Source organism: Mustela erminea, chromosome X (assembly GCF_009829155.1).
Source record: "Mustela erminea isolate mMusErm1 chromosome X, mMusErm1.Pri, whole genome shotgun sequence".
Classification (NCBI taxonomy): Eukaryota; Metazoa; Chordata; class Mammalia; order Carnivora; family Mustelidae; genus Mustela; species Mustela erminea.
The window spans coordinates 33,263,152-33,282,854 of record NC_045635.1 but is presented as its reverse complement, the minus strand read 5'-3'; the positions used below and the strand labels follow the sequence as shown (position 1 = coordinate 33,282,854).

The window sequence follows — 19,703 nt, the reverse complement described above, 5'->3', positions numbered from 1 at the left end:
CAGCATTGCAAACTAGAGTCCCTCCAGCTGCCCACCTACCCCTAGACCTGGATTACAAACCTATCTAGAGAAATCATACAAATATGTATTCTTACCAATACAAATACATCTCAAGCTTTAGTTGGTAAAATATCCTGAGTTTGACTCCATACTGGAGTAACTCTTCCCTCTCTTCACCTAATAGCAACAACTAAGGTCTATCACTCTTCTCACTGTTTGTACCATGACTTTGCAAACTCCCAGAATCAATACCCTCTTCTATTTATACAGAAGCCATAATATAGGAGCTCCTAGTGTCACTTTTCTTCATCTTCTCTATTCTTTCCTGGAAACTTATCTTCATTCCAACTCTTATTTCTCTCTTCACAGCTCAGTGGAAAAGTACACTATTTTTTTTTTAAGTAGGCCCCATACCTAGTGTGGAGTCCAATGTGGGGCTTGAACTCACAACCCTGAGATCAAGACCTGAGCTGAGACCAAGAGTCAGATATTTAACTGACTGAGCTACCCAGGTGCCCCTAATTGCCCCTTTTTCTAACTAAAGCAATTTCCTCTTTGCCTTAGTAGTCACCTTGTACTTGTTTGGGGATCACTCTGCATAGGCCATTCCCTCTTTCTACTGTGTTTTTGAACACTTCCTCTTTGCTGGTTCTGTCTCCAGAGCATACAAAAGGACTTGCATCTCCACTACCTTCAGCTAGCACTCTTTCCCTTTATCCATATTCCTCTAGATGTTGCCCTCTATCTCTCCACACTGCGTTGCCTGTCTATCACCATAAAACAACAGATTGTGTTATCGTTATATTTTTCAAATCCTCTGCAGCTGTGGTTCTGACCCCACCATTTCATTGAAACAGCTCTGATCAAAGTCACCAGAATCCTTCTAATTGCATAATTCAATTCATAATTCTTTCCCTGGCATTCCGCACCACTAGCCACTCTCTCCTTGAAACTGTGTCATCAGTCAGCTATTGCTGCATAACAAAGCACTCCAGAAGTTAGTGGCTTAAAACAACAATCACTGAGTGTTTTGATGTTAAGTGTGCAGGTCAGATGGAGGTTGGTTGATGCAGGCTAGGCTTAGCTGATGGTGGCTTATCCTTCTGCTGCTATGTCCAGTGAGCTACCCAGGCTAGTCTTTCTCCTATCAGAGATGCAAGAGCACAGGCCCAGTTGAGCAAGCTGCTTTCCAGATCTGTTTGTGTCACATCTGCTAACGCTCCATTGGGTAAGGTATGTCATGTGACCAAGCCTAGATTCAGAGTGGGAGGGCACTGAAAATTTACATAATACTAGGAGTAGATACAAGGAGGGTAAAAAATTAGTCATTAGTGTAACTTATCTACTCTATTACTCTGCGGATTTTTTTCAGTGTGTGATAATCACTTCTTCTATAATTGCTTTTTCTCTCTCTTTTTGGGAGGCTCTTCTGATGCTCACCTCTTGGGTGTGAGTGTTTCCTCATATTTCATCCTTGGTGCTCCTTTTTCTCCTCACTCCTTGTATCCCCCCCACCATATTCAGGAGTCCTACTTTTATATCTCTACATGTACCACTTCTCTAGCCAAACGGAAGCATCTGTAGCCTTCCACATGCATTGTACTTTTTCATGCCTCATGTTTTGAACATTCTGGTACTTCTTTCTGGTGGTTTTACCGCTCTTAGCCTGGTTACCATCTGCCCTCAGTTAAAGCATCAGTCAGCTCAGTTAAAGCATCATCTTCCTTTCTTCCTTTCTCTCATCCCTCCAAGTCCAAGCTAGTGTTACAACATAGCAAGCCATCAACAAACACTTATTGAGATAGTTATTTAAAATAAAAATATGTAATTAATTTTATTCCAAATTTTAAAAAACCAAAGTCTACTGGGCAAAGACAAAACACCAAAATTTGTTTTAGCCTACGGAGGTACGAGGTGACACAGAAACAGATTTTATACTGCTTTTTCCTCCTACTTGTCTTCAAGAAAAATTCACAATGTGACATTTGATAGCTGGAAGTGAATGATTCATTTTATTTTGACCTCAAATATAACCTCTAAATGATAGGGCTTAAACAGGTTTTTTTTCCCCTAGTGGATGACATACTATTTTCTGAAGCTGACCTTCACTTTCCTTGTTTATATAAATGGTTGAATGCTTTTCTTTTGGTAAAGCACACTGTTTCCAACCATGTCATTGGTATCTCTTATGGACTGTGCAATGCTCCAGGAAATATAAAGGAATAAGTAAGTATAATTCTATCAAAACATTTTCTCCTGTAGCTTCCTCTTCTCAAGTAGAGTTTTATTATAAACTCTCTGATAAATAATTCACTGAGAAATTTACATGTTCATAGTCCCTTGGTAGCATGACACAGTATGAATGCCATAAACTTGACAAGTGGTCAAGGATATAGACTGTGTTGGCCTAGATATAAACAAGCAACTACAGGTAAGTGTTCCAAGAGCACCACAGCTTTGTTGATGAAAGACAACTTATCAGTAAAGACTCACATAGGAGAACTCAAAAGGAACAAAATAATTGAAATGGTACCATAGAACATTCTGGGTTCCATAACACTACTCTGCTGTACCACACATCCTTCTTAGCTCTCATTCATTTCTTAAAAGAAAATAAAATTTGAGTCTGGCATTCTCTGCTCTAGAAATACATAAGAAGCAGAATAGAGGGGTGCCTGGGTGGCTCAGTGGGTTAAAGCCTCTGCCTTCAGCTCAGGTCATGATCCCAGGGTCCTGGGATCGAGCCCCACATCGGGCTCTCTGCTCAGCAGGGAGCCTGCTTCCTCCTCTCTCTCCACCTGCCTTTCTGCCTCCTTGTGATTTCTATCTGTCAAATAAATAAATAAATCTTAAAAAAAAAAAAGAAACAGAATAGAGCAGGTCCCTGGTTGGGAGGTTTACACACCTGCGTGACAGATACAAGACAAACAGGTGAGCAGTTCCAATAAACCCTAGAAGGAGTGAGATGAAAAACAAAGGAGAAAGAAGAAGAAAAATATTTTTCCATACTCTGTAAGAAAGAAAGAGATGTCAAAGAACTGGCAGAGGGATTCCCACTTCTGTGATAAGAGAAGCAGAGAACAGCGAGGCCTGCAAGTGTGCTCTTATGGAAGGTGGCTAGGAGTGAAAGGAGGCCTTGGGCAATGGATTCCATTTCTTGGTGAAGTGGGAAGCAATATGCAGATAGTGACAGGAAAGTTCTAGAGTCACAGGGTTGGAGAGTGAGAGAAAGCATATAAGAGCCGAGGTGGAGAACCAGTGCTGAGCAGACCAGAGAAGTGTCAGAGGTTTCCCCCGCTGCTCTGAAAGGTCTGCTGTGGGTGGAGGCCTGACAGGTATCATGGAGGCGCACGTCATTCGCTGAGGGGAATTTTCTACCAGTGTGATGTAGGTAGAAAAAAGCCAAATGAGTTGGATACATTTAAGTGTTAAATGTTTAGCTAACAAAGAATCAAAGAAAATAATAGCTTTTCGCACTTTATGATGGTTCCAAAAGAAACAGCCCAAAACCAAATTCCATAATGACTCAGGAGAGATGTCACCCCCCAGGGAGGGCCTTCTTCCCATTTGAACAAATGGCTGCCACACGGACCCAATGTCCTCACCTTATAGACTGCCACTCTCCAGGCTCTGAATCCCCCATTCCATCAAACATAACCTAGGGGTGAAGCAGAGGTGAGACCTGAGGTGGCAGAAAGCCCTTTGGGAACGGTTTTTCCTGTTCTCCATGTCCTTGTCTGTGTCTGGAAAGAGACAGTTGGGCCTTGAATATTTTCATTCGTGCTGATCCCTAAGTTTTAGAGCTTGGAATAGTGGAATAGGAAATGTGTTTAATCACGTAGTCTTGGCCCATTGATACATGATACATCTGTATCATCCATATCTTGACCTGAGGAAGAGGGTATATAATGATGCTTATTACAATGAGAAATATACACACAATCCATTCGTGTCAACCGAGGTCAATCTGTACATGTTTATATTTGATTATGCATTTGAAAACTAGAGATGGATCATGTGTTGATTAAGCAGACATGATCAGCGTTAGTTCTTAGCAAAGGCTTTGTTATGGGGAAAAACCAGGGCACAAAATGCTCATTTTGTTCATATTCAGTGTTATTTTCTCCCCATACAAAAGTTGCTTTGTTTTAAAATTAACCACTTTAAAGGTCCTCATCTGGCCTATGAATAAATATTTATAATGTGCTTTGACTATGAAGAGGGTCATTAGCATATAAACTTGGACAATGAATTATTTCCTCTGATAAGGGCGCAGATCTGTGAAGAGCAAAAATGACTAAACTTAATGAAGGCATTTTATGCTCATAAATACCTTATCCAGTCCTTCAAAATCATCAAGAAATGTCCTTTATGAGACATGGTTTAGAAGAATCACAGAGATTAAGAGCTGGGTGAGATTTAATAGGTTTCCTTGCACCTGCTCTTTCTCTGAATCAGTACAGAACTGACTCATGAAATACGTTTTTTTTTTTTTTTACCAGTTTATAGTTCCCTTCAGGGCAACAAAGCACCATAAGGGACAATAGGGTCATAGCCTATACCCCGGATCAAAAGGTCAGCATTTCTTTCCACTTAAAAAGAGACACTAAATAAGATTTTCTTTTTCCCCTCTGTGATGTTAGGAAATAGGCTGAGCCCTGAGATTTGTTTCAAGTTTGTAATTTGTGCATGAGCTGGGGCGTGGATTGCCCATAAAGTGAGTGAAATTTTTTATTCAACAAATGGTTCGAAAATTGCCCCGTTCACTAGAAATGGCAAGAGGAGGGTCCCAAACACACAAATAAATGAATCCCCTAAACCTTAGCCAAAAACATTCTCATGGCTGTCCTGCAACCGTGTGAACAAGCAAATTACATTTCACCTTTTGCTGCATGAACAAGGACTGAATCATGATAAAAATTCATGGCACAGACCAGGACAGGAAAGAGGAAAAAACATAAGCTGGATATCTCATACAGAATTTGAGTGTGCAGGAAAGGCATCAGCTTGTATAGGCAAGTCTTTCTATGGAAGAAAGTCTTCCTCTCTATAGGCAGGAATCTATGAGTCTGCAGGGAAGGCATCAGCCTGTAGAGGCAAGTCTTTCTTTTTCTTCCCAGGTGCCTGCTTACCTCCCCCTTGCCCATGTGCTAATCATGGTACAGCAACCTTGGCTTTGTACTCAGCGAGCCCTGTTCACTCATATCCTGACCACCCCAGTACCAAAAAGCCAGAGAGGGACATCAGATAAAAGCCACAGAAGCTGATGAAAGCATTGTCCCCCTGCTGGGACACCAATACCAAACTTCTTTGACTCCTGGTAATGCCCCTCTCCCCTGGCTTGTAGGCCCATGGCACTGTGAGATAATGGTATAATGAAGGCACCAAGTTCTTTTCAAGTCGTCTGACTCTCTGACCCTCAGTCTCTTTCTTCCCATCCCATTTCTCCTAAAACGCTCACCGCAGTAATTCTCTGACCCCGCTTGGACCTCGGATGCCATGACCCTGTTGCCTTTTCACTGTTTGTTGCTCCTTACTCAGCTTGGAGTCCGTGAACTATCAGCACACTCCCTCCTCTGAAAATGCCTTCAAAACCCACGTTCCTCTCTTCCTCAGCTAAAATCACCTGGAGACATCCCAACCCTGATTAATCCTACTCTTCTCACGCTTCCAAGAGCTGAACGTGACCGGAGCCCGAGGCCTCCATAACCGGTTTCGTGTTGAAATTAGGGCAAGTCCCTTCTGCTTTGAGAGAACACAAAGTTCTCTCATCTAACTTCCCATTTTGAATCCAACTTCTAATCTCACTTTCATGTTCCCATCTAACTCCTTCACATCACTCAGATGATCGCTTAATCATTTTTTCACAGCAGCCTTGCCTTATCAACTCAACCCAAATAGCCTCTCCCTCATCACACCTCATTACCCTCACTTTGCTTAAATCATCTTTGTAACGCTTCTCGCTACCTGATGTCCCATATACATGTATACATATATGTCTGCAAATACACATGAATGCCATGGACACAGGGAGTTTTTCCTGTCTTTCAACTTCAACACTATTATTTTGTGTAAAATAGGATTTGTTGTGGGGACACTACCCTGTGCGCATTGTGGGATGTTCGGCAGTGTCCGTGGCCTCTACTCATTATGTCAGTGGTATCCACACTAGCTATGATGGCCAAAAGCATCTCCAGATGTTATCAAATGTTTGCAGGAGCCCAAAAGGGAAAAATTGCCCCCAATTGAGAACCACTGCTCTAACACAATGCCTGGCACAGAGTGGGTGCTAAGCGAACATTTGATGAATGAATAAATGACCAAATTGTAGGTCACAAAGAAACCCCAAGAATTAATATGGCTTCCTTCTCTAACTTCTGGCAGAACTCTGTTTAAGTCTTACCGGAAAAAGCCAACTTACCTTGTTTTGGGGGAAAGAGAGGATTTTTCACCAAACCTTCTCAACCCAGACTACACGTTATAGTCACCGGGGGAAGCTTTTGAAAAACTCCTGCTGCCATGCTCCTCTCCAGAGCAATTAAATCAGAATCTCAGGAGGTGGGGTCCAGCCTAGATCATTTTTAAAATCTCCTCTTGTGATTCTGATTTGCAGCCAAAGTTCACTTCCTGTTCTTTTCAGTCCTGCAAAGACTAATTTTATAGCATAGTGATCATCACAGAGAGGACATTTCTCCTCACGTGTCTACACTGGCGATCAGTGCTTTGGAAAGGAAGTAGATATGAGCACAGTAACTTCTTGCTCCATCTATATCTTCTATTCCCTGTCCTATTGTTGATCCGTGTTCATCCTAAAAAAAGCAATTTAAAAAATAGTGTTCTACTCTTGGTCATTAGTGTTGATAAATAGGAAAATGGTGTTACCTTGCAATTTTCTTTGGTAATAATGGTTTGTGCTGTGCTGTCATATTGGGACCAGATAGAATAAAGGCCTTAAAATAGTACTGTGTGAAAGTCTTGATTTATAGTAGCTCACATACTAGAAACAAAAAGATTATAGATGCATGCCCAAAACAGAACACGTAGCCAAGCAGGGTTAGCACTACAAATTAGAGAGGCCCACCAATAGTCATGAAACATATGATGGTCTACTGGTAAGAACATTAATAACCGTGATTTTAAGTGTCATGTTCAAGTATGCAGAATTTTTCATTCCCAAAGTGGTACCTCATAACTTGAAAAACAAACTCTGGTTCTCAAAGATGAATCATCCTGAAGTGAACTAAATACTTTCTAATTCTAGAAGAGGTTTCTTATGAGAATTACCTGTTTCACTGTGATTGCAAAACAAGTGGGCATGATACCTGTCCCCATATTGCAATAACTTCGGTATGCAAAATATCCTGAAAAAAGAGAAACAGTCTTCCTCTATGAATAACAAATGCAGCTTTTCTGCAGTAACTCGGACATGAGGCACAACTTAGGACAACCTGGTAACAAAGTGCACACAATGAAGTACACAGGCCAGTTTTGTTCAGCCGAGCTCATAGAACGAGAGCAGAGGGGCGCCTGGGTGGCTCAGTGGGTTAAAGCCTCTGCCTTCAGCTCAGGTCATCATCCCAGGGTCCTGGGATCGAGCCCCACATCGGGCTCTCTGCTCAGCGGGGAGCCTGATTCCTCCTCTCTCTCTGTCTGCCTCTGTGCCTACTTGTGATCTCTGTCTGTCAAATAAATAAAATCTTAAAAAACAAAACAAAAAAACAACAACAATAACAAACGAGAGCAGAGATTCAGATGCCCTGGGGTCTGGCTAATAACCACGTGTCCTTGCCCAAATTACGTGCCTCTCTGAGTTCTACTTTTACTTGTAAAATAAGAGTTGGACTAGAATAGTAATGAACTTTCCAGCCTCAATTTAGGAGAATAATGGTTGTGATAAGCTGAGTAATGCATCCCCTCCCCCCAACTCCTACCCCACAGAGGATGTCCTCCTCTGAAAATCCCTGGAACCTGTGAATATGTCATCTCACTAACAAAAGGCACTTTACATAGATGATGAAGTTCAGGACCTTGAGAGGGAGACAGGAGGAGAAGATATGAGGATGGAAGTAGAGGTCAGAGAGGAGAAAAGATACTGAATTGCCAGCTTTGAAGGTGGAGGAAGGGGTCATGAGCCAAGGAAGGCAGGCAGTTTCTAGAATGTGTAAAGGCAAGTAAATGGATTCTCCCCTAGAGTCTCCAGAAGGAAGGCAGTCCTGCAGACCCATTTTAGACTTCTGCCCTCTAGCACTGTGAAATAATAAGTTTTAAAAATAATAAGTTTGGGGGCACCTGGGTGGTTCAGTGGGTTAAGCCTCTGCCTTCGGCTTAGGTCATGATCTCAGGGTCCTGGGATCAAGCCCCACATCCAGATCTCTGCTCAGTGGGGAGCCTATTTCCCCACCCCACCCCCCGCCTGCCTCTCTGCCTATTTGTGATCTGTGTCAAATAAATAAATAAAATCTTTTAATAATAATGATAATAATAAGTTTGTGCCACTTAGAGCCACTAAATTTATGGTAATTGGTTATATCAGCAATAGGAAACTAATTTAGGTTAAGATCTTGGGTGCTGCTATCAGACGCTCTGAGTTTAAATCCTTCTATTATTCACTGGATAGGTGAACTTCCACAAATGGCTTCAACTCTCTGTATCTCAGTGTCATGTTATAAAATGGGATGATACAGTACCAGCAGGAAACCTGTTGGGTTATTTTGAGTTTACATAACGAAATCCTGAGGATCATCTGGAACTTAGTATACTATCTTTAGATAAATGTAATCATTGTTCTGCTAAATTTCATAATTTAGGATATTTGCACCTCCTTTCCTATAAATCATTTCTTTTTATATAGTCATCGAGGAGCACCGGTGTGGGAGCGTTTACTTTTAAGAGTTATGTATATAAACATTGCATTTGAGTCTTACAATCAACCGTGAAATAGGTATAACATTAAATTTTCATATGAGGCTGTGGGAGGTCAATTCACGCAAGTAATGTAGCTAGTGAGTGAAGAAATCACAGTAGCTTGTTCACTGTTACATTAACCGCGTTTATTGGCTAGATGATGACGAAATAATACGTATACATAAACACAGCAGTGGGCCCTCAGCCGACACTGCGGAGTACTAACACTAGGTCACCCCATCAGACCCACAGGGTCACAGTCCCCTGCGCTTCACCAACCAGCCCGTTAGCCAGGAAGGTCGCAGGCAAACGGTGTCGCGCAGAACCCTCCCGCACCACCGACAAGGTGGCGCCGTTACGACACAAAGGCGGGGCCTTCATGGGGACCGCCTCCCTACATAAATGGAGGCGGAGCCACCTTGGAGGCCCCAGTGCTGCCTTGGAGTTCGACCCGCCCGCCGCTCCGCCCCCCGGGAGAGTCGGCGCCACCATGGAGGACTACCACCGCCACTGCGATGAGGTACCGCCCCTCGGCCGCCCGCGAGCGACCCCCGCCGCCGCCCGCCTCGGCGGGGCGTCTCGGCCGGGTGGTCTCCCGGCGCCGGGGCGGCCCCGGGAGTAGGGGTGCGGCTCCCTCCGGGCCCGGGTCTTCCCCTCCCCTTCTGGCCGGGACCCGCCCCGCCCGGCCTGGCTCCGGTCCCCGGCCCGGCCTAGCCCTAGCCCCCGACCCCGGGACCCTGAGGGTGGGCTGAGAGTTCGGGTGGCAGGGACGACTGGGAGACCGTGGGCTGGGCGGGGAATCGGGGCCGAGGGGTGGAAGGCCGGACTCGGGGTGCGTCGGTGGGGATGGGGTGTCGGGCGCCGCCCGTCTGAGACTGGCCTTAGAAGCCTGTCTGCCCGGCCGTTTCCTCCGCCCCTTGGCGTACCCGAAGCAGGTGCGGCAGCCTCGCGAGCGCGGCCCCGATGGCAGAGCCGCTCGGTGGCACTGTGGCCTGGGTGGGCTGGAAGGAGGTGGTTCATGGATTAGGAGCCCTTGCTTACTGACTCAGGCTTCCCGGCGCCTCACCAGAACCCCATGATGTCAGTTATCTTCCTGTTACTGACGGGGACTCTGACTTTCATAGCGACTAAGTAAATTGCCCAAAGTGAAAACTGGCCGGGATGACATGCTCTATTTGAACCCAGGCCTCTGACTACACACCTACAACTCGGGCTTCACTTAACCTTTAGGACGATAAGGCCTTTTGGATCCCAGCATAACCTTTGACAGGCCTGAAGGGCAGAATAGACAAAAGACATTTTCTGTTCAGCCACAGGTGAATGATGCAGTGAAATGAAAGTAGGCACCTGGAGGAGGTGCCACAGAAAATGGTGTGTTATTAGAGCCCTGGAAAGGGCTTTCCATCCATTTGTCTGTAGGTGGAATTCTGCTGAAGCTACAACCACACTTAAATTCATTACTTTTGTGATGCAGGTAGCAGACATACTTGTAGGTTGCTGGGAAAGTAGTCTTATTTTACAAGTTGAGGCACAAGCAGTTTCACTCTCAGACAGACATATCCCCCAACAACTGCTAGTCTCCTGACTCCTAAGAGAGTTCTGTATGGCAGTACTTCCTAAATATATTTTAAAAGAAATAAAATTACATGTGTTACCATGGCCACCTGGTACTACCTGATTTTTTGGTGCCCTTCCCCATTGAAGTGAAATGGACATTCATAGGCCACTTTTGCAAATAGATAATAACCTTATTTTAAGGTAAAATGATAATTATGAGAGGGTCAAAATGTGAGAGCTGTTTCCACAACTCTAATTGTTTAGGGTTTTATTCCTTTGTTGTTGGGGAGTTCTCTGGTGTAATTAAATGAGTTGAAAATAATTTAAATCTATACTCAAAATGATACTTTTCCAGGATGGGTTTTTTTTTTAACTAATTTTAAGTTGCACAGTGAGATTTACAAAAATGGTGATGTCATAAAGCACCTAAAACGTCTCCATGGAAACAAATCACATATTACCTAAAGAGTTTGAGTTTAGACTGCAGTCTTAGTCACATAGCCTGGTTCCCTGCTCTAGGACACTTGGATGTCATTAATAGTTGCTTTTAACTCAGAATTCTGTCAAGCCATTTCACAGCAAAGGCTAATTTGCCAGGCCTGTTACAGTAGTAAAGTGACATTAATTTAGATCAAGCATTTTTGTAACCTTTAACTCAGAGAAGCCACATTTTTGTCCCATGTAAGTTTAAAAAACAAAATTGAAAACAGTCTATTAATCAGTTTCTTCTCATGAACCACCTCATTCTTACTTGCTGTGGTGTTTTCCTATATACTGAGGTATGTGTATACCTCTTTCTTTATATCCTCTTCCTGCTATTTCCTGAGCTTTACAATACAAAGCTTCTCAATCTAGGACATCCATCAAATCACCAGTAAAGCACTCTTTAAAAAAATGTGATTGCCAAAGCTATGCCACAGTCCTTATGAATCAAATCTTGAGGGAGGTTGGTAGGGAAAGCATCCCACAACTTTAGAAGTGTTCTCGGTGGGGGGCGCCTGGGTGGCTCAGTGGGTTAAGCCTCTGCCTTTGGCTCAGGTCATGATCTCAGGGTCCTGGGATTGAGCCCCACATCGGGCTCTCTGCTTAGCGGGGAGCCTGCTTTCCCCTCTCTCTTTGCCTGCCTCTCTGCCTACTTGTGATCTCTCTCTGTCAAATAAATAAATAAAATCTTAAAAAAAAAAAAGTATTCTCGGTGGGATTAGCAGCCTGTGTAGAACTGACCCCTCCTCGGGACGCCTGGGTGGCTCAGTTGGTTAAGCAACTGCCTTTGGCTCAGGTCATGATCCTGGAGTCCCAGGATCGAGTCCCACATCGGGCTCCCTGCTTGGCAGTGAGTCTGCTCTCCCTCTGAACTCTCCAGTCTCACACTCTGTCTCTCAAATAAATAAATAAATAAACTTAAAAAAAAAAAAAAAGAACTGACTCCCCTTACCACTACAGTCTGCTGTCACTAAGACCTGCCCAGGCCAGCCTAGGGTATTCTGCGTGTCGTCACAGCTAGAAATGAAAGGAAGTCTGTGTTGAAAGCAGCTGTATCTTTTGTTTCCCCCTCTTAGGTTGGCTTCAATGCTGATGAAGCGCACAATATTGTTAAAGAGGTGAGTTACACGTCTTGTTGGTCTTGAAGCTTCCTGCGTTGATGGAAACTTTAAAAAGCTCTGTTTTTGACTTCCAGTACAAAGTTAGAAACCTTACTATTCAAATAAGATTTTTAATATTTACTCGGTTTTTATGGGGGTGCTTCACAGAGATGGGCCTTAGAAAGCTGTTTTATTGTATGCTCTCAGACATCCTGGAGCTTACTCTGAAAGTGATATTGGAGTATTAGTCTAGAAAACTAGTTTGCTGTTTTGTAAAACTGATGTTCTGTCTTTTGAATAAAAGAAGTTTTATTCTGGTAGGCCAAATATTAGTTTAAATGTTAATGCTATAAAAGTGTGTGTGTGTGTGTGTGTGTGTGTGTGTGTGTGTGTGTGTCACACACACACGCTTTTATACAGGTAAACTAAATGTAAAATATATGTCAAAAGATGCTAGAAATATGCTTTTGTAGCCAAATTTAATTGAAAAAATAATCACTTACCATCTTATAGACACGGATATGATGCTAAATCAAAACCTTAAGTATTTGAAACATGAAATCTGGTCCTCCTAGTAGGCAAACAGACAAGAAGTTCTATTTGGGAATCAGTTCTGGCAGAGAAACTTGAATTACTCTAGTGGTATACCATACAGACTACACGGTGGGGTAAGGTATTTATGAACACTTTTAATAGTCCTGAGTCATTTTTCACTGTGCCAAATCCCAGGGGGAAATTGAGCTGGCCTAGAAGGCAACCTTGTGTTGTAGGTATGGTGGCTGAGGCTGTGTCCTAGCAGGCCCTACCTGCCTCTAAGTCTGGGCTGTGTTGGCTTGCCTTCTGGGCACTGAGCACCTCCTCAGTCCATCCTAAGACAGTGCCTCACCTGTCTGAATGTTCTAGGGCACAAGCTCACCGAGAACTCACCCAGGGCTGGCCTTATACAGCTAGGATCAAGCCGAGGTCTGAGAAAGCTAGACAGGCCCCTGAAGATCCTGCCATATTTTTCAAGTTCAGACTCATGTGTTCAAACTCCTTAGTATAGCAGGATGGCTGCAATTAACAACACAGCACTGTATGCTCCAAGCCTGCTGAGAGTAGATTTTAAATGTTTCTACCACAAAGACACAAAGTGGTAACTGCATGGAGGGATGGATATGTTACATAACTGACCTTATTGTGATCATTTCCTAGTGTATCTGTGCATCAGGTGATCACATTGTACACCTTGAACTTACACACTGTTATAGGTCAGTTACATCTCAGTAACGCCGGAAGGAATAGAACAGCAGCAGCGATAAGGGTGACGATGGTGATCTGTAAGGTTTCATGTGGGCTTACTCTGTCTCAGTCACTGGACTTGAGCGCTTGACATTCATCTCACTCCATCTTCACAGTAACCGGATGAGGATCTTATCTCTAAGGATTAGGAAAATAGGGGCTCCGAGAGGTGAAGTCACTTGCAAAAGGTCACAGTGAGTAGGTGGCAGAAGTGACCTTACCTAAGATTGTGACGCTAAACCAGTGGCCTTAACCATCCAGAGGTGGATGTGAGTGAGCACTGGAAAATTATTCAACGGTCTTGTGCTGGGGCACCTGAAAAGTGGTGTTTGTTCATTTACTTTTAGTGGCGGGAGGTGGTGGCTTTATGGCTGAGTAATTACATAATATCAACAAATGTAATTTTTACACATGAGAATTCGCTTTTTAAATTGGACTCCTGCTTTATTTCTAGTATCCGAAACCTCTTCAAATCCCAGCTGTTTCAAAGCCAACCTTCAACCAATTAATATCACCCTTTTTTAATCTCCACTCCCCTCCATAATCCTTTTATGACATAGCTTATCATCCTGATTAGTCTTTCTTGTGTTACAGATTTCTTTTATTAGCTTCTCTGCTAGTTCTTTACAACAGAGGCCATGTCCTGTTGATCTTTATATGGCCCATAGTATCTCATAGAGTGAGATGATACACGCAGGAACACTCTGAAAATTCCAAAACAGCTGGAGACAGGACATAATAAAGTATTTACCAGAAGCCTATTTTCTAAGATGCTTTTTGGGGTTATTAATTTTTTTTGTTTTGAATAAATTTTTGCTGTGGTTTGTACAGGTCTTTAACTGTCCTCTGCCCTTTTAGTGTATAGATGGGGTCTTGGGTGGTGAAGATTATAACCAGAACAACATCAACCAGTGGACCGCAAGCATAGTGGAGCAATCCTTGACACATCTGGTTAAGTTGGGAAAAGCTTATAAATATATTGGTAAGTATCAGTGACCTTCCTCCCTCATTTGCTCCCCTTTGTCCTCACGGTCTTCTCTGAACTTAGAGACTGTAAATGAGTAATAGACAAGTTGGATTCTAATAGGATGTGAAGGACTTCTGGCTTACTGCTCCAACGAGAGTATCTGGTAATACCTAAAAGATGGAGAGCTTTCACTACTTGGAAGCACTTGGAGCTCCTGCCAGCCGCCTGCCTGTCCTTGGCAGCAGCCCGTTTTACATTTGTATCAGCTGCCGCCTTCCACAGAGACCCACTCAGCCCTACGGTCACCCCATCAGGAGCTCCGTGCCTCCCCACACATACATAGGATGGCAAAGAGCCACACGGTAGTTGTTGAGACAGTGTAATCTTTTCTTCATTTTTTGTGTTTGGATTATGCCCAGGGAACGAGGCACGTGATTTGGCCCAGATTTTTCCTGCAGCATAATCACCAGTGGTCATGGCAGTGGGCAACAGACTGGATCCAGTGGGGTCAGAATTGTGGTGGTAGATAATCAAGAGGACTTATTTTTTTCTGTTTGCCGAAAGCTTTGTTTTCTGTTCTTTTTATAGCTTGTAGAGCTCTGAACTCAAACACTCAGATATCTGAGATATCTTTTCCTTTGTTAGTGTTCTCACGCTGCAACTTTATTTTTAGTGACCTGTGCAGTGGTCCAGAGGAGTGCCTATGGCTTTCACACAGCCAGCTCATGTTTTTGGGATACTACATCTGACGGTAAGAGACCTTAAGCTGATTTATACAGAATCCAACTTCCGGCAGGGTCAAACAGTGCACTTATGATCAAATGCTCGTTTATCTCTAATTAAATTTTGAAAAGGCTATCAATAGGATCGCTTTATACCTAGCCACAAGTATGTCTTCAGAGAGAGATGAAATGTGAAGATTTAGCAGATTGCAGGAAATAATATATTAAAACTGATGAAAAATGTGTATATATATTCCCTCGCAATTTCAATATTTTGCTGATATTTCATCTGAGTTCTCGTTTTGTGTGTGTTTCAGGAACCTGTACCATAAGATGGGAGAACCGAACCATGAACTGCATTGTCAATGTTTTCGCTATTGCTATTGTCCTGTAACAGACTAAAAATGTTCGGCCAAAGCCATTAACTTAAGAATTTGTCAGTGTATCCTTTCTAAAAAGAGTAGTAGTTACTTAGTAATGTGTTAGATGACAAGTGTGCAATATGCTTCAAAAGCTACCAATGAAAACTGAATATTATAAGCAAGCAATCTCATAGTGAGTTGGCAGATTATCTCATATTCTATCTGGCATTATTTAAATAGGAAAAATTTATTGTTGGCAAAAAACAAAAGCAAATATGGCATGACATAAAAATATAATCTTATATTTACACCGGCTTTTCACCAGCATGTACCTAGGAAGATGGGAAAATCCATTCAGATAATAAAATTCTCTTTCATCCAGAGAAATTAACAGGGATAAATATATGACCCCCCCCAAAAAAAGCTGCAAAGATAAATGTGCAGAAAATAATAACTAACTAACCCTTCTTAGTTTTTCATTTTTTCTCTTCACTTAGTTGTACATATATCACTGAGTAGGAAATAATTCTGTTCGGCTTTTTTTCCCTACCAACTATTACTATAGTAGCAACCATCAGCGACTTATTTACTTTTTTCTGAGAATTGTTGAAACAGTTTTTTAAGTTTAAAATTCTTGGATTTACATTTGAGGGCCAAATAAATCTGGTAACCTGAATTCTCTAGTTCGGCAAAGTTCATGACTGTGTGTGCTAAAAAGTACATGACACTGACAGCCGCCTTACACTGACTCATTTCACGTAGAGCTGACATGTATGGGATCCTTATTATATGCTTATTTCTCTCTCAGCATTGTAATTATCAATGTACTGTGCGAATTCTAAGTTACCTTTGGCACCTGTTCAGTTGGACAGCTAACATATTTGGGGAAGAAATAAAGAATTATTTTACAAGAAGAAAATGAATCTGGTTATCCACATAGAAACAAGCAAAATGAAAAGCACCTATTGCTGATGGAGTATTGTCAGTTTAAGAATTGCTCCTACCAAGTAAAAAAATGCATAAAATATGCAACTATTAGTTAAAGGCCTTACTAGCTGTGTAACTATATAGATAGTCAGTTTTCTGATTGGTTTAGTTATAACCATCTGTAAGTAATTTAAATACTTACTACATGGGGTTCAAATTGAGTGGAGTCAAGTATAAATTAAAAGTATACAATCATTAGCAGGTTAATGAATATCTCAGGGCTTATGAAATGTAGCTGTATTTATTAAGAAAATAAAAGATGAAAAAATAGATGGTGGTAGATAGTTGGTCTGACAACTGGTCACCAAACGCTAAGTCAATCTGGTTATTTATGCTGGAAAACAAAATTTTACATATTACCACTAACACTAATATACATAAGGAGTGGAACCACGATTCATTGCATTTTGAGGGGAAAGAAAGGCTTAGTATTAGTACTGACAATATTAAGAGAGTGATGGTATTCTTGTAGGAATACTATGTGCATGTTTGCTATATTGCTGAATAATTTTTCAATGTTTAAGAAGAATATTAAGAAAATACAAGGAAAGAGTTTCATGCGGTGATAGACGTTTTTTGGCACGTCAAAAATTCTCATAGCCATTACCTTTCTTTTACTTTGCACTGCTGGCTTTTGTGCCCTTGAAGATTATAATAGTGACCAAAATATTTGTTTGGTTAAGGCTTGCTTTTGATTATTGTTATTGAGGCCTGATTTTAAAGGAATAATAAATATACCTCGTGAACTTGCTATCTGCTCTGTTTTTATTTAAGAATACAATAAAGATTATATTCCTGTGCTGTGCTTTTGCTTCTTGCGTGATCATTGAATAGTTTAAAAATGGCATTGTGGGGGCACCTGGGTGGCTCAGTGGGTTAAACCTCTGCCTTGGGCTCAGGTCAGGATCTCAGGGTCCTGGCATCAAGTCCCACATCAGGCTCTCTGCTCAGCAGGGAGCCTGCCTCCCCTTTCTCTCTGCCTGCCTACTTGTGATACCTCTCTCACTCTCTCTCTCTGCCAAATAAGTAAATAAAATCTTTTAAAAAAACGGCATTGTGCTTACTTGAAAAAATTCTAAAGAATAAGGGAAAGGAATGTCAGACCACATAGATACAGCGTACAGAATAAATACCATTAAAATAGCAACCCAAACCCAGTATTCAACATTACAACATAATTAATAGCTTCTATTTTGTGCCTTTTACCCTGTGACCTTAAGAGAAAATTTCACTTTAAAAAAAGTCAATGTAAAATATATTCTGTAACTATTCATTAGCTTTTAATGACTATTTTTGGCAAGGAATTCTGTCCTGTTTGTCAACTTTCAATTGAATTGTTGCTGTTGTTTTTTTAATTAAAGACTTTAACTATGTAAAATTAGTGTATTCAAATGTAAGTACTAACTCGGATTTTTGTAAAGCTGCAATTTTATGTTTGTAAAGTGGTGGTACGCTGCCTTAAGTTGATGGTAACCTCTCATTACATTTTCTCCAGTAAAAAGTACTTTTTTGCTCTCCCCAAGCTGGATGTTATCTAATTAGGAGTTACTGAAAGCATTTCACCACATACAGTCATCACATATTTAAAGTAATCTTAAGATACTGCAGATTTGGGGTGCCTGGGTGGCTCAGTGGGTTAAGCCTCTGCCTTCGGCTCAGGTCATGATCTTAGGGTCCTGGGATCGAGTCCCGCATCAGCTCTCTGCTCAGTGGGAAGGCTGCTTACCCCTCTCTCTGCCTGCTTGTGATCTCTCTGTCAAATAAATAAAATCTTTAAAAAAAAAAAAAGATACTGCAGATTTTATTTTCAAAGGATGAGTAAAAACAAAAAACAAAACCTTGACTGTTCCTGACAAGTCTCTCAAAACTGAGAGAAAACTGGCTTTTTATGACAAAGGAAGTAGTCTTTTCACATAGTGGACACCAAAGGAGTTTGAGAGATGAACTGAAAATTGCACCCCATGTGTTAGAATCTACCCAAGGGGAATTTGTTTTAAAATTCAGAAGGTGGAGCTACATTTGTGGCTAGAAAAATGAGAAAAATTGACTTTTGTATATTTGTGAAATTCTCTGTAAAAGGATCTTCTTAAACACTCAGCTCTTGCAAGATTCAGATGGCCATCATCCTTCTACATCAGGTGGCCCAGGAGATTCCAGTCCACCATGCCAGTTGCAAACTCAATCATTCCCACTGAGGTTCCACTTAATGTCCCTCTATGTCATCCTTGGATATGTAGGATAAATGGACAATCCAGGATTATTTAGAAATGACCTGCACTGCTTCATGAAAAGAGTCTCTTTCCAAAATGGTTTCTAAGGATCTCAGGGACGAAGCTGGGACTTTGAACAGATGCTTACAGCACCCCTGGTATGATGTGTATCTTCCCTGCAGGGCACAAAACATGGGCAACTCCCCCCACACACACACTCTGGGATCCTTTAAAGGTGTAGACTGTATGCGGAAGTTTCTTTGCAGCTCTGCCTCACCAGGTCAGAGAATTTGATGCCTGGGCTTATCCAGTAATGTATATTCGACTTTTTTCATGCCAAAACATGCCTTTTTATTTTACTGAATGCTTCATCTTTTTATGTACCTTTTTTTTTTAAATGAACACCAGCTTTTAATGAGATATTTAAGTCTGGGTTTCTCAGGGCAGAGTTTTACATGAGCCAGTAATGAAAGTTCTGTCAACTCATCTTCATCCCCTCTAATACCTTACAGAGAAAATCTGCAGGAAAATTATTAGATATGGGCATGTACTGACCTTTCATTTCATAGGCCAGGAATTTGAGTTAAGCTGCATGACTGAACATAGCCTTCATAGTTAATGCTCATATAGAATACCACCCAAAAGGATCAGGGTTAGAATAATGATTTCTCAATAAAAGTAAAGCAATTTTTTTTCATAAAGGGTCATCTAGTAAATATTTGAGCCTCTGCAGGCCTTTGCAACTATTGAGGTATGCCGGCGTGGTATGAAAGCAGCCATACAGTGAGTGAATGGGTATGGCTGTGTCCCAGGGAAACTACAAAAACAGGTGGCCTGCTGGCAGAGTTTACCAACCCCTGCATTAGAGGAAGCAGTGTTTCCTGGACACTTAAAAAATTAGATGTTGGGGTGCCTGGGTGGCTCAGTGGGTTAAGGCCTCTGCTTTCAGCTCAAGTCATGACCCCAGGGTCCTGGGATTGAGCCCCGCATCGGGCTCTCTGCTTCACGGGGAGCCTGCTTCCTCCTCTCTCTGCCTGACTCTCTGCCTACTTGTGATCTTTGTCTGTCTAATAAACAAAATCTTTAAAAAAAAAAACTTTAAAAAAATTAGATGTTAATGGACCCAGGAT

The 19,703-nt window shown here is 41.9% G+C and overlaps 1 protein-coding gene across 1 annotated transcript; it reads left to right on the top strand.

The window, feature by feature from the left end:
• Positions 1-9,098: 9,098 nt before the first annotated feature.
• DYNLT3 (dynein light chain Tctex-type 3) lies at positions 9,099-17,114 on the top strand. Its single transcript, XM_032330899.1, has 5 exons — positions 9,099-9,424; positions 12,021-12,062; positions 14,184-14,307; positions 14,966-15,043; positions 15,332-17,114. The coding sequence occupies exons 1-5, from the start codon at positions 9,284-9,286 to the stop codon at positions 15,406-15,408; spliced, it is 462 nt and encodes a 153-aa protein (XP_032186790.1). The 5' UTR covers positions 9,099-9,283; the 3' UTR covers positions 15,409-17,114.
• The last annotated feature ends 2,589 nt before the right edge of the window (positions 17,115-19,703 follow it).